The following is a 22,281-nucleotide window of genomic DNA, read 5'->3' as shown; positions in this document are numbered from 1 at the left end:
TAATTTCTCTTTCTGTTTTCTCATTGTTAGTGTATAGGAATGCAAGGGATTTCTCTGTGTTAATTTTATATCCTGCAACTTTACTATATTCATTGATTAGCTCTAGTAATTTTCTGGTAGAGTCTTTAGGGTTTCCTATGTAGAGGATCATGTCATCTGCAAACAATGAGAGTTTCACTTCTTCTTTTCCTATCTGGATTCCTTTTTACTTCTTTTTCTGCTCTGATTGCTGTGGCCAAAACTTCCAACACTATGCTGAATAGTAGTGGTGAGAGTGGGGCAAACCCTTGTCTGTTCCGATTTCAGGGGAAATGCATTCAATTTTTCACCATTGAGGGTGATGCTTGCTGTGGGTTTGTCATATATAGCTTTTATTATGTTGAGGTATGTTCCTTCTATTCCTGCTTTTTGGAGAGTTTTAATCATAAATGAGTGTTGAATTTTGTCAAAGGCTTTCTCTGCATCTATTGAGATAATCATATGGTTTTTATCTTTCAATTTGTTAATGTGGTGTATTACATTGATTGATTTACGGATATTAAAGAATCCTTGCATTCCTGGGATAAAGCCCACTTGGTCATGGTGTATGATTTTTTTAATATGTTGTTGGATTCTGTTTGCTAGAATTTTGTTAAGGATTTTTGCATCTATGTTCATCAGTGATATTGGCCTGTAGTTTTCTTTTTTTGTGGCATCTTTGTCTGGTTTTGGAATTAGGGTGATTGTGGCCTCATAGAATGAGTTTGGAAGCTTACCTTCATCTGCAATTTCTGGAAGAGTTTGAGTAAGATAGGTGTTAGCTCTTCTCTAAATTTTTGGTAGAATTCAGCTGTGAAGCATTCTGGTCCTGGGCTTTTGTTTGCTGGAAGATTTTTGAATTAGCAGTTCGATTCCTGCTTGTGATGGGTCTGTTAAGATCTTCCTATTTCTGTCCTGTTCAGTTTTGGAAAGTTTTGCTTTTCTAAGAATTTGTCCATTTCTTCCAAGTTGTCCATTTTATTGGCATAGAGCTGCTGGTAGTAGTCTCTTGTGATCCTTTGTATTTCAGTGTTGTCTGTTGTGATCTCTCCATTTTCATTTCTAATTTTGTTGATTTGGTTCTTCTCTCTTTGTTTCTTAATGAGTCTTGCTAATGGTTTGTCAATTTTGTTTATTTTTTCAAAAAACCAGCTTTTAGCTTTGTTGATTTTTGCTGTGGTCTCTTTAGTTTCTTTTGCATTTATTTCTGCCCTGATTTTTAAGATTTCTTTCCTTCTGCTAACTCTGGGGTTCTTCATTTCTTCCTTCTCTAATTGCTTTAGGTGTAGAGTTAGGGTATTTATTTGGTTTTTTTCTTGTTTCTTGATGTAAGCCTGTAATGCTATGAACCTTCCCCTTAGCACTGCTTTTACAGTGTCCCATAGGTTTTGGGTTGTTGTGTTTTCATTTTCATTCATTTCTATACATATTTTGATTTCTTTTTTGATTTCTTCTATGATTTGTTGGTTATTCAGAAGCGTGTTATTTAGCCTCCATATGTTTGAAGTTTTAACAATTTTTTTCCTGTAATTGAGATCTAATCTTACTGCACTGTGGTCAGAAAAGATGACTGGAATGATTTCAATTTTTTTGAATTTTCCAAGACCAGATTTATGGCCCAGGATGTGATCTATTCTGGAGAATGTTCCGTGTGCACTTGAGAAAAAGGTGAAGTTGATTGTTTTGGGGTGAAATGTCCTATAGATATCAATTAGGTCTAGCTGGTCCATTGTGTCATTTAAGGTTTGTGTTTCCTTGTTAATGTTCTGTTTAGTTGATCTATCCATAGTTGTGAGTGGGGTATTAAAGTCTCCCACTATTATTGTGTTACTATTAATTTCCTCTTTCATACTCGTTAGTGTTTGCCGTACATATTGCGGTGCTCCTATGTTGGGTGCATATATATTTATCATTGTTATATCTTCTTCTTTGATTGATCCTTTGAGCATTATGTAGTGTCCTTCTTTGTCTCTTTTCACATCCTTTATTTGAAAGTCTATTTTATCTGATATGAGTATTGTGACTCCTGCTTTCTTTTGGTCTCCGTTTGCATGAAATATTTTTTTCCAGCCCTTCACTTTTAGTCTGTATGTGTCTCTTGCTTTGAGGTGGGTCTCTTGTAGACAGCATATATAGGGGTCTTGTTTTTTTATCCATTCATTCAGTCCAGTCCTTTGTCTTTTGGTTGGGCATTCAACCATTTAACATTTAAGGTTAATTATGCTAGGTGTTGGTCCGTTGCCATTTACTTTGTTGTTTGGGTTCACGTTTATACAACCTTTCCTGCATTCCTGTCTAAGAGATCCTTTAGCATTTGCTGAAGAGCTGGTTCTGGACGGTGCTGAATTCTCTCAGCTTTGCTGTCCTGTAAAGCTTTTGAGTTCTCCTTCACATCTGAATGAGATCCTTGCTGGATACAGTAATCTAGGTTGTAGGTTATTCTTTTTCATTACTTTCAGGACGTCCTGCCATTCCCTTCTGGCCTGGAGGGTTTCTATTGATAGATCAGCTGTTATCCTTATGGGAATCCCTTTGTGTGTTATTTGTTGTTTTTCCCTTGCTGCTTTTAATATTTGTTCTTTGTGTTTGTTCTTTGTTAGTTTGATTAATATGTGTCTTGGGGGTGTTTCGCCTTGGGTTTATCCTGTTTGGAACTCTCTGGGTTTCTTGGACTTGGGTGGCATTTTAGGGAAGTTTTCAGCTATTATCTCCTCGAGTATTTTCTCATGGCCTTTCTTTTTGTCTTCTTCTTCTGGAACTCCTATGATTCGAATGTTGGGGTGTTTCACAGTGTCCCATAGGTCCCTGAGGTTGTCCTCATTTCTTTTGATCCTTTTTTCTTTTTTCCTCTCTGCTTCATTTATTTCCACCATTTTATCTTCTATCTCACTTATCCTATCTTCTGCCTCCGTTATTCTACTCTTGGTTCCCTCCAAAGTGTTTTTGATCTCATTCATTGCATTATTCATTTTTAATTGACTCTTTTTTATTTCTTCTAGGTCTTTATTAAACAGTTCTTGAATCTTTTCAATCTTTGTTTCCAGGCTATTTATCTGTAACTCCATTTTGTTTTCAAAATTTTGGATCATTTTTATTATCATTATTCTAAATTCTTTTTCAGGTAGATTCCCTATCTCCTCCTCTTTTGTTTGACTTGGTGGGCATTTTTCATGGTCCTTTACCTGTTGGGTATTTCTTTGCCTTTTCATCTTGTTTAGATTGCTGTATCTGGAGTGGGCTTTCTGTATTCTGGAGGTCTGTGGTTCCTTTTTGTTGTGGAGGATTAACCCAGTGGGTGGGGTTAGACGATTGGCTTGTCAAGATTTCCTGGTTAGGGGAGCTTGCGTCAGTGTTCTGGTGCGTGGAACTTGATTTCTTCTCTTTGGAGAGCAATGGAGTGCCCAGTAATGAGTTTTGAGATGGGTCTATGTGTTAGGTGTGTCCTTGGGCAGCCTGTATGTTGATGTTCAGGGCTATGTTCCTGCGTTGCTGGAGAATTTGCGTGGTATGTCTTGCTCTAAAACTTACTGGCTCTTGGGTGGTGGTTGGTTTCAGTGTAGGTATGGAGGCTTTTGGACAGTCACTTATTACTTAAAGTTCCATGTAGTCAGGAGTTTTCTGGTGTTCTCAGGTTTTGGGCTAAGTCTCCTGCCTCTGGATTTCAGTTTTATTCTTCCTGTAGTCTCAGGACTTCTCCAACTATACAGCACTGATAAGAAAACTTCTAGGTTAATGGTGAAAAGATTCTCCCCCGTTAGGGACACCCAGAGAGGTTCACAGAGTTACATGAAGAAGAGGAGAGGGAGGAGGGAGATAGAGATGAGCAGGAGGAGAAAAGGGGGGACTCAAGAGGGGAGAGACAGATCTACGCAGCTGTCTGTTCCCAGAGTGTTCTCCGTAGCCCAGTCACCTACAAAGATTCATAGAATTGGATTGGGAAGAGAAGGGGAAAGGAGGAAATAGAGGTGTTCTGAGGTAGAAAACAGAGAGTCAAGATTGGGAGAGAATAATCTTCGTTTTAAAAATAGGGCTTCTCTTCTTTTTTTTCTTTTTTTTTGTAAGGTTATAGTGTATTGAAAATGAAAATTAAGGAGTAGTAGAGGACTAGAGGACTTTAAAAGAAATAAGAGAAAAAGAAAAATAGAAAATAGAAGAGAAAAAGGAAAGAAAAAAAAGAAGAAAAAAGAAAAAAAAAAGAAAGAAAAAGAAAAAAAGAAAGAAAGAAAAAAATCCCCTAATTAAAAAATCGTAGAAGTCTATGGAAATGAAAGTTAAGGAGTAATGGGGGAGTAATAGGGGATTTTAAAGGAAAATAAAAGAGAAAAAATAAAAAATAAAAAAAGGAAAAAAAAGAAAAAAAAAAGAGAAAAATGTAAAATTGTATCTAGGAGTTTCTCTGGAGCTGTTGCGGTCAGTGTGGGTTCGGCTCAGTTTCAGATAGCTCCTCGTTCCAGCTTACGCTTCTCGATATCTACAGGCCCCTTCCGGTGTAGTCAATGTTTCCTAGGGGGATTTTAATCTGTTGCACCAGTCCCTTCTGAAGCGGTTCCCTTTGTTTATTTGGCTTCTGTTTGCCGGTCTCTTCAGAGCCTCATTTCCGCCCTGACACAGGCGGGCGGAGGTGGACTCTAACTCAGGTAGCTAGTTCCGTCGCGCTGCCGGGAGGGGCTGGCGCTGCCGGAAGTGGCTGGTGCTATGGGGACGGGCTTGGGCTGTGGGGTCCGGCTGGCGCTGCCGGGAGGGGCTGACGCTGCTTTCTCCGTCTGCGCTGCTCAGGCTCCCGGCTGTTCTATATGGAGCGCGCCCCGCGCTGCGCGAGGCTCCAGCCCTCGGGTGTTCCACAAAAGCGCAGAACGAAAAGCTGCGCCTGCTCTCTGTGCCTTTCCCGTCAGAGCGGTCCAGGCAGCGAGGGGCTTGGTGGGCGCACTCTCCCCAGGTGTGGCGCGCCCACTCCCTTCCACGGACCCAGTTTCAGTTTCCTCTGGCGCCAGTCGGGTGCGCGCGCCTTCTGCCCTCCGCGTCCCCAGCCCCAGTCCCCGCCCGCGCGGGTCGGGTGCCTGCGCCCTGTGTCTCGCCGCGACCTTCCCCTACCCCCTGCCTCCTGCCTCCGGCGGGGCTGGGCGGGTCCGCAGCCTGCGAGCTCCTCTCTGGACCCTCTCGGTCTCTGTTCTGCAAGCGGCCGGCAGTGTGTTTGGGCCGGTTAATTTACTCTCTCTCTTTTGGTCTCCCACAGTTCAAGTTGGCAACTCACAGAAGCTCCCTCCGATTGTCCTCAGGGCTCTCAGGCCCGGACCCTACCCCAAGCAATGCCGCCTAAGAGTTCCCGGGACGGATCTCCGTCCTTAGCTCTTTTGTCTCACTTTTTTATCTTTTATATTTTGTCCTACCTCCTTTCGAAGACAATGGGCTGCTTTTCTGGGCGCCTGATGACCTCAGCTAGCGATCAGAAGTTGTTTCGCGAAGTTTGCTCTGTGTTCAGTTATTCTTTTGATGAATTTGTAGGAGAGAAAGTGATCTCCCCGTCCTACTCCTCCGCCATCTTGGCTCCTACCCCCAATTTTATTTTTTAACTTCACTTTTAGTACAACAGAAATACAACTGATTTTTGTACATTGACCTTGTGTCCCGAAACTTTGCTCAATTCACTTAGTAAGTTGTGGTACCTTTTTTTTGGTAGAACCTGGGAACTCTCTGGCTATCATAGGCATTCTAGCAAGAAGGATGAGGTTGGGCTGAGGCAGAGAGGAAGTAACTAGTTGGAAATAGACGATATTAACAAAGAGACCAGTGCTGAGGCTGCATAAGTATGAAAGGAGAGAAAACACGTCTCAAGTGAATACTCTCCTTTCTTTGTTGCCATGGGAACTCCATCCTGGAACAGTAATTAAGGAGGGGCCAAGACAGGACTGTGGAGAAGCTGGAAGTAGGGGACAGCTCATCCTCGGAAATAAGGGCAAGGTGAGGGTTCCTCTGTCCATCAGGCTGGGATAGTTGGATCCAGAAAGCCAATTACGGAGAAGTGACAGAAGTACATTCACACACAATACGATATAAAACACACGCTCACACCACATACAGTGCTCATATACTTACAAAGCCCCTTGTGTACTGATTCAGATTATCAATTGCTGCAATCTTGGATAACTCTTCCTTTACATATACCGGAGGGGATATATCTGGAAGGCCTTGGCCAAGATTCACAACAGAGGGGTCTGCAGCCAGTTTGGTAAATTCAGTCCTAAGATAAAAACGACTAGTATTAGTAAGCACTATGATTACAAAGTTAGCTTTCTATATCTCTTAGTCTTATAAAACTGAAAAATAAGACTTAGCTTAGTCTTACAGATCAAAAAAAAATTAATGAGTTCAAGACAACAATTTTACCATCTACAAAATGACTTTGCCTAGAAAAATGATGGTTGAACTGATAAACTTAATGTTTCTTACAAATCTCAGTTCCATGATGCCCATATTTTAATCACATTTTTTTTTTTTTTCCTCAACCATCTGCTGCTAGGTTCTCTCATTAGAGAGTAGAGCTAACAGGAAAAGTTCATGGATTAAGAAGGTAAGTTTCACAAGGTCATCACCCAATTTCTCCCTTTCTCTGTCCATTTCCAGTGCCTAGCACAGGGACTGGCACAGTGGCTAAGGGAATAAAAAAGTGTATGAATCATTACTTCCATTACCAATGAATGGATGCAAAAAAACTTTACCCAATTATTATTGTTCATTGTAAGGTACTCACCATACATTGCTATCAAGGCCTTCAATTCGTTTTGCATTTTTGAATTTCAAAGACATTTTCTGAAATATATAAAATTGAAGGGGTTTTAAAAATTTTCTTCATCAAACAATAATGCCAGAAAATCATGGGTAACTCTTTCTTTTCTCTACTGGCACCATAGAAAAAGCAGTACCATAGAGAAAAATGCTAGATGTCATTAAAAAATTCCCAAGAGGAATTCATCTCCCATCTACTGTTCTAAATAAATCAATTTAAAGGCCTGAAATGTACTGGAGAGAACAATGATGGTACTAAAAAGAAGTCAGTTAAAGCAATATCTTGAGTCATGCTCTGAAGATCATTTTAGGTCAGGGGGATCAACAGTTTCCCAAGTAAGTTCCGTATATGGCATACAGGAAGCACCAAAACAGATGGTTTCAAGACTACTCAATAAGGAGTTCTAAATAATAGTAGTAATAGGTAACATTATTGAGTGTGTACCAGGCACTGTTCTAAGGGTCTGAAATAATTAACTCAGTTAATATTTACAACAACCCCATGTTATGGTTCTATCACGAGCCATAATTTACATATGAGGAACGTGAGGTACAGAGAGGATAAGATCATGTAACTTTACATCTGCCCAAGTTCATGAAAGCAAATAGCATTTAAACCTAAACAGATTCAACTCAGGATATGAACCCAGGCAGTCTGACTTTAGAACTCACACTCAGCACTGTTTCCACACACTGCCTTTTGCAGAAGAAGACATTCTAAAAGAGACTACTAGAATGTTGCCTTTTAAAAAAAGTATATCAGACATTTAGGTCAGGTCTACTCACATTAAGCAAGCTTGACATATTAAAAGCTAAAATTACAGCAAAGCATTCAATTTTTTACTTCTTTAAGATTCTAAAAGGAAGTTTAAATTATCTCTCAGAAGCATGGAGCTATCTTTGATTTCATTGTTAATAAGCTGCTGAAATAAAAAGAAATGATTGGCAGCATTTTTGCAAAGATTTTCTTAATAAAATAGTAAAGTAATTTGAATTCAATCTAGAAGGAAGATAGTGATAACAGTTATTAAATAGACCATTGTTCTCATTCTATTCTAATAATGGAACCAAGAAATATACCTTTTTGTTTCTCTCATATATTTTTTTTTAATCTTTGAAACTCCATTGAAGTAAATCACATGCAGATTCTCCAGAGGTTAATGTGCCTTCCAGAATGGCATTATGATTAAGTGCCCACCTGAACATGATGCTATTTTAGAGACTACAATTATAAAACTAAAAACGCCCAGAAAGATAAATAGAAAAAGACTAACTCTGCCGTGCTGCGTGGCATGTGGGATCTTAGTTCCCCAGCCAGGGTTTGAATCTGCCCCCTGCATTGGGAAGGCAGAGTCTTAACCACCGGACTGCTAGGAAAGTCCCAGAAAAAGATATTTCAATAATTGTCTTTTTCCATCTCTAAGAAAAAAAATTTTTTTAATATTTATTTACTTATTTAGGCTGCGCCAGGTCTTCCATCTTCTTTGCGATACTGGGGATGTTTAGTTGCAGCACGTGAACTCTTAGTTGCGGTATGTGGGGTCTAGTTCCTTAACCAGGGATTGACCCAGGCCCAGTGCACTGGAAGTGTCTTAGCCACTGGACCACCAAAGAGATCCCTCTAAGAAATTTTTAAATCTTAATGATTTATTCAGCATGTGCCTACAAAGTAAAGATTCATACATAAGAGTAAGCAGAGTCTATAGCAGATAATTTAGACTAAAAAGTCCAATTTTACCTAAATTATCTAGATAAGTCAAAATGCATTTCAGATTTAATTTTCTTTAAAATTTGTGTCTAGAACATTCTGATCTATCAAATATTCTATAGTCTTCTCTCACAAGATTCATATGTGATCCTTCCTCCACACAACTGATCTTTCTATACAAATGTTTCTCAGTCCTCTTTTTTTCTTTCTTTCTGGTCACCACTTTCCAACCATGGAGACTTTTTAGACATTTTTTCTAAACATGCCTCCCCATTTCTCTCATTAAATGTAAAGGAATAAGATTTTGTTAGACAGAGTTGAGCTCTGGATAATCAGAAAACATTGCAATAACCAAGATTTCTTTCACCTGCCAAGCAGCAGTTTCTCCTCCTTGGGGACAATAATGCCCCTGTTAAGAATGCATGCTCTACATTGAATCTAATCCCTGGTCTCCACAACCTTGTCCCTTCACTCCATTAATTCCTATTCTACCTGCCACCTTCAGTTCTCAGGTTAGACTCCGTTTCCTCCAGAGACCTTCTCTGATTCCGTCAAGGTCAGATGCTCCTCCTCTGTGCTCCCATGACACGGAGTATCCAGCATTTACTACAAAACATTGTCTTTTTTATCTGTTTGCTTTTCTGTTTTTCCTCCCTTAGACTGTTAAGTCCTTGTGAGGACTACTTATAGCTTGTTTGCTGTTCACTGATGTGTGTATTAATTGAATTTTTCTATAGAGACAGAACCAATAGGATGTACATATATACAGTGATTTATTTTAAAGAACTGGCTCTCAAGATTGTGGGAGCCAGCAAATTCAAGCCCTGCAGAGCTCCAGCCAAGGAAGAGCTGGTGTTGCAGCTGAAGTCCAAAGACAGCTAGAGACAGAATTCCTCCTTCTTTGGGGATCCTCAGTCTTTTTCTCTACATCTTTTAACTGATTGAATCAAGGCTATGCACATCACAGAGAGTATTAATAATTCATTTTACTTAAACTGTAGTGATTGAAATGTTACTCTCAACTGAAAAATACCTTCATAGAAACATCCAGACTGGTGTTTGACCAAATATCTGGGTAGTGTGGCCTAGCCAAGTTGACAGATAAAATTAATCATCATGTATCCAACACATAGTACTATGCGGAGCACATTTGTTATTCAGTTGCTCAGTTGTGTCCGACTCTTTGCGACCCCATGGACTACAGCACACAAAGCTACACTGTCCTTCATTATCTCCTGGAGTTTACCCAAACTCATGTCCATTGGATGTTGGTGATGCCATCCAACCATCTCATCCTCTGCTGCCCACTTCTCCTGAGTCGGTTCTTCCTATCATCTGGCCAAAGTATTGGAGCTTCAGCTTCAGCATCAGTCCCTCCAATGAACATTCAGGGTTGATGTCCTTTAGGATTGACTGGTTTGATCTCCTTGCTGTCCAAGGGACTCTCAAGAGTCTTTTCCAGCAACACAATTCAAAAGCATCAATTTCCCAGCGATCAGCCTTCTTTATGGTCCAACTCTCACATCCATACATGGCTACTGGAAAAACCATAGCTTTGACTAGCCAGAGCAAGCTTTTATAAAATATCTCATGAACGAATGAGAAAATTCCACACATTAGGAGTGAACTTATGGTATCAGTTTCCTTAAGTTAACACTTCAGTAACATAGGACCCCAAAGTCTCCGTTGCTTAAAATAATAAAAGGTTTATTTTTTTTTCATGCTACACATCCGCTGGAGGTCACGTGCTACTCTGTTCCATGTCACTGTGACTCTGAGACATAAGACGATGAAACAGATTCTTTCTGCAGTACTGCCAGATTCACAGCAAAAGGAAAAAATTCTTAAAATTTTCTCCTTAGGTGTATACCCATCACTTCTACTCACATTTTATTGGCTAAAGCAATTTCATAGCTTAAAGTGAAAGTGTTAGTTACTCAGTCGTCTCCAACAATTTGTGAGTCCATGGACTGTAGCCCCCCAGGCTCCTCTGTCCATGGAATTTTCCAGGCAAGAATACTGGGTGGGTAGCCATTGCCTTGTCCAGGGGATCTTCCAGACCTGAGGATCAAACCCAGGTTTCCTGCATTGCAGGCAGATTCTTTCTAGGCCTGACTATATGGCAAAAATAAAATCCGGATAAACAATGAAACGGGTGGTTGTGATGGGTTGAACTTTGACACTTGTCTCCCTCCCTTACTTGTTATGTTGAGAGCACCTCAGAAATTGACCTTATTTAGAAATAGGTTCACTGCAGACGCGGGCTTCCCTGGTGGCTCAGACAGAAAAGAATCCACCTGCAATGTGGGAGACCTGGGTTCAATCCCTGGGTTGGGAAGATCCCATGGAGGAGGGTAAGGCCACCCACTCCAGTATCCTTGCCTAGAGAATTCCACGGACAGAACAGCCTGGTGGGCTATGATCCACGGGGTCACAGAGAAACAGCACTGAGCAACTAACACTTTCATTTTTTTCACTGCAGCTATAATTATTGAGCTCAGTTCAGTCGCTCAGTCGTGTCTGACTCTTTGCAACACCATGAACCGCAGCATGCCAGGCCTCCTTGTCCCTCACCAACTCCTCGAGTTTACTCAAACTCATGTCCATTGACTCAGTGATGCCATCCAACCATCTCATCCTCAGTCGGCCCCTTCTCCTCCTGCTGTCAATCTTTCTCAGCATCAGGGTCTTTTCTAATGAGTCAGTCAGTTATTCACATCAGGTGGCTAAAGTATTGGAGTTTCAGCTTCAGCATCAGTCCTCCCAATGATTATTCAGGACTAATTTCCTTTAGGATGAACTGGTTGGCTCTCCTTGCAGTCCAAGGGACTCTCAAGCGTCTTCTCCAACACCACAGTTCAAAAGCATCTATTCTTTGGCGCTCAGCTTTCTTCACGGTCCAACTCTCACATCTATACACGACTACTGGAAAAACCATAGCTTTGACTAGATGGACCTTTGTTGGCAAAGTAATGTCTCTGCTTTTTAATATGCTATCTAGGTTGGTCATAGCTTTTCTTCCAAGAAGTGAGTGTCTTTTAATTTCATGGCTGCAGTCACCATCTGCAGTGATTTTGGAGCCCAAAAAACAAAGTCTGACACTGTTTCCACGGTTTCCCCATCTATTTGCCATGAAGTGATGGAACCAGATGCCATGATCTTACTTTTCGTAATGCTCAGCTTTAAGCCAACTTTTTCACTCTCCTCTTTCTCTTTCATCAACAGGCTCTTTAGTTCTTCTTTGCTTTCGGCCATAAGGGTGGTGTCATCTGCATATCAAAGGTTATTGATATTTCTCCCGGCAATCCTGATTCCAGCTTGTGCTTCACCCAGTCCAGAATTTCTCATGATGTTCTTTGCATATAAGTTAAATAAGCAGGGTGACAATATGCAGCCTTGATGTGCTCCCTGTCCAATTTAGAACCAGTCTATTGCTCTATGTCCAGTTCTAACTGTTGCTTTCTGACCTGCATACAGATTTTTCAGGAGGCACATCAGGTGGTCTGGTATTCCCATCTCTTGAAGAATTTTCCACAGTTTGTTGTGTTCTACACAGTCAAAGGCTTTGGCATAGCCAATAAAGCAGAAGTAGATGTTTTTCTGGAATTATCTTGCTTTTTTGATGATCCAATGGATGTTGGAAATTTGATCTGTGGTTCCTCTGGCTTTTCTAAATACAGCTTGAACACATGGAAGTTCTCGGTTCACGTACTATTGAAGCCTGGTTTGGAGAATTTACAGCATTACTTTGCTATCATGTGAGACGAGTGCAATTGTGCAGTAGTTTGAGCATTCTTTGACATTGCCTTTCTTTGGGATTGGAGTGAAAACTGACCTTTCCAAGTCCTATGGCCAGTGCTCAGTTTTCCAAATTTGCTGGCATATTGAGTGCAGCACTTTCACAGCATCCTCTTTTAGAATTGAAATAGCTTAACTGGAATTTCACCACCTCCACTAGCTTTATTCGTAGTGATGCTTTCTAAGGCCCACCTGATTTCACATTCCAGGATGTCTGGCTCTAGGTGAGTGATCACACCATCATGATTATCTGGGTCGTGAAGATCTTTTTTGCATAATTCTTCTGTCTATTCTTGCCACCTCTTCTTAATATCTTCTGCTTCTGTTAGGTCCATACCATTTCTGTCCTTCATTGTGCCCATCTTTGCCTGAAATGTTCCCTTGGTTTCTCTGATTTTCTTGATGAGATCTCTAGTCTTTCCCATTCTATTGTTTCCTCTATTTCTTTGCATTGATCACTGAGAAAGGCTTTCTTATCTGTCCTTTCTATTCTTTGGAACTCTGCATTCAAATGGAAATATCTTTCCTTTTCTTCTTTGCTTTTTGCTTCTCTTCTTTTCACAGCTATTTCTAAGGTCTCCTCGGACAACCATTTTGCCTTTTTGCATTTCTTTTTCTTGGGGATGGTCTTGATCACTGCACCTGTACAAAGTCATGAACCTCCATCCACAGTTCTTCAGGCACTCTGTCTATCAGATCTAATCCCTTGAATCTGTTTCTCACTTCCACTGTAATGGATTTGATTTAGGTCATACCCAAATGGTCTAGTGGATTTCCCTACCTTCTTCAATTTCGGTCTGAATTTGGCAATAAGGAGTTCATGATCTGAGCCACAGTCAGCTCACAGTCTTGTTTTTGCTGACTGTATACAGCTTCTCCATCTTTGGTTGCAAAGAATATAATCAATCTGATTTTGGTACTGACCACTGGTGATGTCCATGTGTAGAGTCTTCTTTTGTGTTGTTGGAAGAGGGTGTTTGCTATGACCAGTAGGTTCTCTTGGCAAAACTCTATTAGCCTTTCCCCTGCTTCGTTCTGTACTGCTAGGCCAAATTTGCCTGTTACTCCAGGTATCTCTAGACTTCCTGCTTTTGCATTCCAGTCCCCTATAATGAAAAGGACTTCTTTTTTGGGTGTTAGTTCTAGAAGGTCTTGTAGGTTCATAGAACCGTTCAACTTCAGCTTCTTCAGCATTACTGGTTGGGGCATAGACTTGGATTACTGTAGTATTGAATGGTTTGCCTTGAAAACAAACAGAGATCATTCCGTCATTTTTGAGAGTACATCCAAGTACTGCATTTTGGACTCTTGTTGACTATGATGGCTATTCCATTTCTTCTAAGCGATTCTTGCCCATAGTAGTAGATATAATGGTCATCTGAGTTAAATTCACCCATTCCAGTCCATTTTAGTTCACTGATTCCTAAAATGTTGATGTTCACTCTTGCCATCTCCTGTTTGACCACTTCCAATTTGCCTTGATTCATGGACCTAACATTCCCAGTTCCTATGCAGTATTGCTCTTTACAGCATTGGACTTTACTTCCATCACAAGTCACATCAACAACCAGGTGTTGTTTTTGCTTTGGCTCCATCCCTTCATTCTTTCTGGAGTTATTTCTCCACTGATCTCCAGTAGCATATTGGGCATCTACCAACCTGGGGAGTTCATCTTTCAGTGTCCTATCTTTTTGCCTTTTCATACTATTCATGGGGTTCTCAAGGCAAGAATACTGAAGTGGTTTGTCATTCCTTTCTCTAGTGGACCATGTTTTGTCAGAACTCTCCACCATGACCCATCTGTCTTGGGTGGCCCTACATGGCATGGCTCATAATTTCATTGAGTTAGCCAAGGCTGTGGTCCATGTGATCAGATTGTGATTGTGGTTTTCATTCTGTCTGCCCTGTGATGGAAAAGGTAAGAGACCTATGGAAGCTTCCTTAAGGGAGAGTCTGACTAAGGAGGAAACTGGCTTTTTCTGATGGGCTGGGCCATGCTCAGCAAATCTTTAATCCAATTTTCTGTTGATGGGCGGGGATGTGTTCCCTCCCTGTTATTTGACCTGAGGCCAAACTATGGTGGGGGTAATGAAGATAATGGCGACCTTCAAAAGGTCCCATACATGCACTGCTACATCAGTGCCCCCAACCCTGCAGCAGGCCACCACCCACCCACACCTCCACTCAAGACTCTTGGACACTCACAGGCAAGTCTGGGTCAGTTTCTTGTGGGATCACTGCTCCTTTCTCCTGGGTGCTGGTGCACACAAATTTCTGTTTGTTTCCTCCAAGAGTCTGTTGCCCCAGTCCTGTGTGAGTTCTGGCAGTTCTAGGGTGGGGTAAATGGCCCCCTCCTCCAAGAGGGCTTATGCCACACCCTGGTCTACTGCACCCAGAGCCCCTGCCCCTGCAGCAGTCCACTGCTGACCTACAGGTGACCTACAGCTGACCTCCTCAGGAGACACCCAAATACCGTTCTGTCTTAGTCTCTGTGGAGTCTCTGGGTCATGGTGGGCACTAGGTATATTTGAGCCCTCTGAGCATCTCTGACGGGTATTAGGGTGGGCCCTAATCCAAAACCAATGGCATCCAAATGAAAAGGGTAAATGTGGAGACGAGTAGCACACAGGAAGAATGGCACCTGGAGGTGAAGGCAGAGGTCAGGGTGATGCTTCTGTGAGTCAAGAAACACCAAAGACTGTCAGCTAATCACCAGAAGCTGGGAGACCAGCACGGGACAGATTCTGCCTCAGAGCCCTCAGAAGAAACCAACCTTGCCAACACCTTTATCCCGGACTTCTAGTGTCCTTAACTGTTCGGTAATACATTTTTGTTGTTTAAGCTACTTAGTTTGTGCTACTTTATTGTAAGGTAGCCTGAGGAAACAATTATTGTAGGGAAAAGGTAAAAGATACCCAACAATGCCCAGAGATGTCAAGATTCAGCAGTAGGGGTAATGCTCACTGTCTGAGACTTATTGTCCAGATTAGGTCCAATATTAGGAAAAGAAAATAAACCTGAAATACTATCAGGGATTAAACAGGAGTCCCAGTTGTACAATGGAACATCTACAGGGCCTGTATCATTTCTGGACAGCTAACTTCATGAAGTCACTTCTGTTCCCAGGTAGATGAATGCCTGGTATACATATACCGAAATGTTATGTAATAAATGCAAAACTGCTGGTAAAATAACAAGCAGTATCTTTTGCTGTTAATGTAAAGCTGAAAAATTGCAGTTCTACAGAATCACCACTAGATGCCACTCTTGGCAGAGATGAGAAAAAGCTCACTGTTAGTCTGTAAAACGTTTACTGGACCTGTCAAAACAGCTCTCACAAGGAACCCTGGTGCACTACTGGTGGGATTGTAAATTAGCACAGCCACCATGGAAGACATTAGGAGGTTCTTTTAAAAATGAAAAATAGGACTACTTACCATGTTCACATATGTGTGCATGCTTAGTCCCTAAGTTGTGTCTGACTCTTTGGGACCCCATGGACTAGCCTGCCAGGCTCCTCTCTCCATGGGATTTCCCAGGCAAGAATACTGGAGTGAGTTGCCATTTCCTCCTCCAGGAGATTTTCCCAACAGAGGGATCAAACCTGCACCTCCTATCACTGAGCCACCTGGGAAGCCCCAAAACTGAAGCTGCAAGTCAAAGTAGTGGGTATTGTTGTTACTGTCAAGCAATTTCACCTATGAGTATTTACCCGAAATAAACAAATGCACTAATTTGAAAAGATATATGTACTCCAATGTTCACTGCATCATTATTTACCAATGGCCAAGATAAGTGTCCACTGATAGATAAACCTCAGATGTGCAGATGACACCACCCTTATGGCAGTAAGTGAAGAAGAACTAAAGAGCCTCTTGATGAAAGTGAGACAGGAGAGTGAAAAAGTTGGCTTAAAGCTCAACATTCAGAAAACTAAGGTCATGGCATCTGGTCCCATCACTTCACGGCAAATAGATGGGGAAACATTGACAGACTTAGTTTTTCTGGGCTCCAAAATCACTGCAGATGGTGACTGCAGCCATGAAATTAAAAGACACTTGCTCCTTGGAAGGAAAGTTATGACTAACCTAGACAGCATATTAAAAAGCAGAGACACTACTTTGCCAACAAAGGTCCGTCTAATCAAGGCTATGGTTTTTCCAGTAGTCACGTATGGATGTGAGAGTTGGACTGTGAAGAAAGCTGAGCACCAGAGAGTTGATGCTTTTGAACTGTGGTGTTGGAGAAGACTCTTGAGAGTCCCTTGGACAGCAAGGAGCTCCAACCAGTCCATCCTGAAGGAAATCAGTACTGAATTCATTGGAAGGACTGATGCTGAAGCTGAAACTCCAATACTTTAGCCACCTGATGTGAAGAACTGACTCATCTGAAAAGACCCTGATGCTGGGAAAGACTGAAGGCAGGAGGGGAAGGAGATGACAGAGGATGAGATGGTTGGATGGCATCACCGAGTCAATGGACATGAGTTTGAGTAAACTCTGGGAGTTGGTGACAAACAGGGAGGCCTGGTGTGCTGCAGTCCATGGGGTTGCAAAGAGTTGGGCATGACTGAACTGAACTGAACTGATAGATAAATGGAAAAACAAGATGTGGTATGTGTGAATATACACACACACACACACACAGTAGAATATACTCAGTAATAAAAAAATAAATAAAATCTTGTCATTTATAACAACATGAGTGGATCTAGAGGGCATTATACTAAATGAGGGTTTTTCCTGGTGGCTCAGATGGTAAAGAATATGCCTACAAGGCAGGATATCTGGGTTCGATCCCTGGGTCAGGAAGATCCCCTGGAGAAGGGAATGGCAATCCCTTTCAGTATCCTAGCCTGGAAAATTCCACGGACAGAGGGTACAGTCCATGGGATCAGACTGAGAAATACAAACACCCCACCTATATATGGAATCTAAAAAAAAAACAAAAACAAATGAGCAAAATAAAAACAGTTCTACAGATACAAAGAACTCCCAGAAGGGAGAAGAGGATAGATAAAGGGGATGAAGAGGAACAAACCTGCAGTAATGCAGTAAATAAATCATGAGGATGTCATGGACAACATAAGGAATATGGTCAATAACATTGTAATAATGTTGTATGGGGACAGATGGTTACTATGTGTTGTTGTGATCATTTCACAATGTATACATATGTCAAATCATAATGTAATATAATTGAAACTAACACAGTAGTGTATGTCAAATACAGTTCAACTTAAAAAAAAAGTCTATTGCAATGGTCCTGGAATAGGAAAGTTTGGAAAGAAGAACTTAACCCATTATCCTAAGACTCAAAGATGCTCAGGTCAGCAGTATCTTATTTGAGGGCCCTGACTCTAAGATCTGACACATACAGATAGGATAGGGCAAATGTAGGGAAAAAAAACATAGTGAGCTCAAAGCGTGAAATCAAGGCAGCTGATAGCTATGACTCACAGGGTAGTCAAGTGTGAAACAGAAACGATGCAAGAAAAAGCCAGAAACAGAAATGACAGAGTTAATGGGTGGAGAGGTGAAGACAATAACCAGGCACGAGAAGCAAATGGATTCACACATTTTAAGACTAGGCTGGACCAGAGCGGAAGCACCCATGTAATGCATACCCCTTAATGCTAGGTTGCAGGGGTAGCCTAAACATCTATTATCTTTTAGATCTATGGGTTAGGTAGTCACATAGAGATGTGAGAGTTGGACCACACAGAAGGCGGAGCACCGAAGAACTGATGCTTTCGAACTGTGATGCTGAAGAAGACTCTTGAGAGTCCCTTGGACTGCAAGGAGATCAAACCAGTCAATCCTAAAGGAAATCAACCCTGAATACTCACTGGGAGGACTGATGCTGAAGATGAAGCTCCAATACCTGATTCAAAGAGCCGACTAACTGGAAAAACCCTGATGTGGGCAAGATTGAGGGCAAATGGAGAAGGGGGTGATGGAGGATGAGACGATTGGATGGCATCACCAACTCAATGGACAGGAGTTTGAGCAAACCCCAGGAGACAGTGAAGGACAGGTAAGCCTAGCGTGCTGCAGTCCACAGGATCACAGGAGTTGGACACAACCTAGCAACTAAACAACAACAACTTCCCTGATGCGGTGACGACACAGTATCATTGGCTTCATTTCTTAGCACTTATAAAGCTTCCTCAGTGTCCTTTGTTTAAATACAGATCTGCTTTAAAAAGAAACTTTGTGTCTTTCCCTTTGGAAAGGTTAATTTATTGACACATTACCCGTTTGACAGTCCACTAGAAATTTGGTTGTTCCCCAATCTGACTGAAAAAAATAAATAAATAAAACCCAACAACAACAATAAAATACTTTGTTATGCTCTTTCCTGGCTTAGAAAATGAGAAGCAAACAAGTGCAGAGGTGCTCCAAAACTGTACAAATCAGATCTCTTAGTTGCAGAAACAGAAACTCAATCTGAACACTTTAGGGGAAAAAGAAATTTCTTAGAAGGCTCATGTCACCATGAGAAGGTAACTGGTGCAGCCAGACTCAAGGGTAACATTGAAACCAGAAACTTAATCCTCCTCAGGGTTCCGCTTTATCTACTTTCCCACACAATCTCAGCCCACTTTTCTCCACATGAAACAATACACATTGAGACTTCCCAATTTCACCACCGTAGAGCGACTGAGAGCTTTCTCTGGTGGCAGTTTCAAAAATCCTAGGGAAAAACACTGAGTGGCTTAACTTTGGCTAATGAATCATGGCCTTTTCCCCGTCTCCCTCCCATTTAAAAAGTATAATACAGTGATGAAAAGGTGAGAAAGAGCAGTGTGTAGGAAGATCATGACAGAAATGGGGATGCAGTCAAATGATAATGCCGATGTGTTTTTTTTTTTTAACATAACCAGCTTGTTATTAAATCTCCAGAGACTCCCCTCAGTCCATGGAATGTACCTCACAGTCCAACCTGGCATTCAAGGCCCTTACTCCCCTGAGCCTTCTCTCCCCCATCCTGCTGTCTCATACAGTGATGCAAGAGCGCAGGCCCTCCTGCCACTCTCTAATTATCTTCAATGAGTTTCCTTTCACTTGCTTTCAATCAAGTTCTTTCCTCTGTTGGAGATGATCTACTCCATAATCCTGCTATGCTTGGCTCAAAAACGACCTTCCCAAAGACATCTGCACCCAATCCTTGATATCTGTGAATGGTACTTTAGAAGGTGATACACATCCTTATATCCTTGCAGATGTGATTCAATTAAGGATCTTGAGATGGGGAGACAATTTTGGATTATCCAGGTGGGCCCTAAATTTAATCACAGGTGTCCTTATAAGAGGAGGCAGAGGTAGATTATACACACACAGAGAAGGCCATGTAAAGATGGATCAGAGACTTATTTGGAGATGCCAGCCATGAAGATTAGGGTGATGTGGCCATAAGACAAGGAGTAACAGCAGGTATCAGAAGCTGGAAGAGGCTAGAAATGGACTCTCTCCAGGGGGTTGGGGAGACTGTAGTCCTGGTGGTAGCTTAATTTTGACTCAGTGGATCCTGATCTTGGATTCTGGACCCTAGAACTGTGAGAGTAACTGTCACTATAATACAATCAAGTTTGTGGTAATTGTTATATCTGACGAGACATACCTTAGATTGAACATCTAATGAATGTTCTCAGATTCTAAGTAATCTTTCCTTCCTCTATTCTCCCTCTGACCTCTCTCTTCCTCCTTATCACAATTTCTATGGCACATGTGTAATGTCTGTTCTCAGGCTTTCTTTTAGAACCTGAACTGTGTCTCATGTGTTATCTTTCAGGTTGCCTAGGAAAAAAGTACACGTATATCTGTATATGTATCTATATATTTATATTCAAATCTTAGACTCTCAGTAAAATATATTTATTGAGTTATCAATAATTTTGCTTAGGAATATACAGTACAATGATTGAAGACACTGACACTGTGACTAAAGAAAATCACCAAACCCTCCAAGACTGCATTTTCTTACCAGTAAATTGGAGAAAACAAAAGAGTGTTAACAATATACAGTTGTTACTGTGTATTAAAGGATTAAATGAGATATCATGTAAAGCACATGGTGATCACGCAAAATGTTTATTATTATTGCTTGACTTAAAAAATATATAAAATCTATTATGGTATTATAGATCAGATATGCCAACCCAATCCATGCTACTTTGACATAAGGATCATTGTGAAACAAAGGAAATTGTGAAGAGGCACACACAAGAAAGGGTCTCCCTGATGGCTCGGCAGTAAAGAATTCGACTGCAATTCAGGATATTCGGGCTTGATTCTTGGGTAGGAAAGATCCCCTAGAGGAGGAAATGGCAACCCACTCCAGTATTCTTGCCTGGGAAATCCCGTGAAGAGAGGAGCCTTGAGGGCTACAGTCCAAAGGGCCACAAAGAGTCTGACGTGACTGAGCATGCACATATAGGAAAATGTTTGCCCTCCCCCTTCCATCTGGATTAATAGGACAATTCTTAATCACCAGAGATAATTGTAGACTCCCATCAGCGGAGATAGCACCAGACTCTACAAGACAGACCTTGTTAATACAGCCCCTGTTTTCATTCCTAAACTTTTTCCTTTGTCAAGTCCCTTCTCTACAAATCTACTGTTCCTTGTTAAGATGCTATTTATAAGCTCAATTTCTAATGACTCCTCTGAGGTACTAATCTCACTGAGTTCTCCTGTGTGTATACACAATGAGCATGTTAAACACTTTGTGTTTTACTCTTGTTTTAATCTTTCTTTTCAGTCTAATTCTTAGGGCCTCAGTCAGAAAACCTAGGATAGAGGAAAAAGTTGATTTTCCCCCTTCCCCTATAATATCTTTCAGTAGGCTCAAATATCTCTTAAATAGTTGCCAGGTAAGTCACAATATTAAAGTGTTTGCAACATGTTATTTTACAGAAGACTTTTATTTAGAGTACATAAGTACACATTAAGAATACACAATTCAATAAGAAAGCAAACAATCCAGTCGAGAAAGGACAAAAATTCTGATAGTCACTTCACAAAAGGCATATGAAAGGCCAAAAGGCACTTATAAAGATGCTCAACATCATTAGTCATCAGGGAAGTGCAAATTAAAAGCACAATGAGCTTCCACTAGATACCCATCAAAATGGCTAAAATTATAGACATTGTGTGTTGACAAGGATGTGAGGCAGCTAGAACTCTTGTACAACCCTGAAAGAAATGTGAAATGATACAACCACTTTGGAAAACTGCCTAACAATTGCTTTAAAAATGAATATAAGTCTACCACAACCCAGTGATTCCACTGTTAGATACTTAAACAAGAGAAATGAAAACCTATGTTCACACAATCACATGTACTCAATGTTCATAACAACTTTACTCAAAATAGCTAAAACCTGGAAATAATACATAAGTCCATCAACAGGTGAATGAATGGTTAAACAAACAATACATCCATACAGTAGGATTCTTTTCAGCAATGAGCTCATAAAACAACAACATGGGTCCTTTTAAAATCATTATGCATGTGAAAGAACCCACACACAAATGAGTATATAGTACATGATCCACTTAAATAAAATAACAATTTAAAAAAAGCAAAATAATCTATGGTGACAAAGAGCAAATTAGCAGAGTGGACAGACTGTGAAGGAACATGAAGCATCTTTCAGGGATGATGGAAATATTCTATATGCTGATTGTGGCAGTGGTTTTATGGTATATACATTTAAAAATAATTATTGATTTACTGTGTCTCTTGTTTAAATACAGATCTGTTTTAAAAAGAAACTTTGTGTCTTTCCCTTTGGAAAGGTTAATTTATTGACACATTACCGTTTGACAGTCCATTAGAAATTTGGTTGTTCCCCAATCTGACTTAAAAAAATAAAACAAAACCCAACAACAACAATAAAATACTTTGTTATGCTCTTTCCTAGCTTAGAAAATGAGAAGCAAACAAATGCAGAGATGCTCCAAAACTAT

General features: G+C 40.8%; 1 protein-coding gene across 2 annotated transcripts in view; it reads right to left on the bottom strand.

Moving 5' to 3' along the window:
• KYAT3 (kynurenine aminotransferase 3) overlaps nucleotides 1-22,281 on the bottom strand; it is a 94,961-nt gene that overhangs the window by 56,983 nt on the left and 15,697 nt on the right. For both annotated transcript variants that reach the window (XM_043460745.1, XM_043460747.1), the window contains 2 exons: nucleotides 6,767-6,825; nucleotides 6,112-6,256 (listed from right to left, as the gene is read on the bottom strand). In XM_043460745.1, coding sequence (XP_043316680.1) covers nucleotides 6,112-6,256; nucleotides 6,767-6,825 — 204 coding nt within the window. The remainder of the gene's footprint in view (nucleotides 1-6,111; nucleotides 6,257-6,766; nucleotides 6,826-22,281) is intronic.

The sequence above is a fragment of the Cervus canadensis genome, chromosome 2, assembly GCF_019320065.1.
Source record: "Cervus canadensis isolate Bull #8, Minnesota chromosome 2, ASM1932006v1, whole genome shotgun sequence".
Classification (NCBI taxonomy): Eukaryota; Metazoa; Chordata; class Mammalia; order Artiodactyla; family Cervidae; genus Cervus; species Cervus canadensis.
The sequence above is the reverse complement of the archived record's forward strand: the minus strand, read 5'-3'. Positions and strand labels throughout refer to the sequence as shown.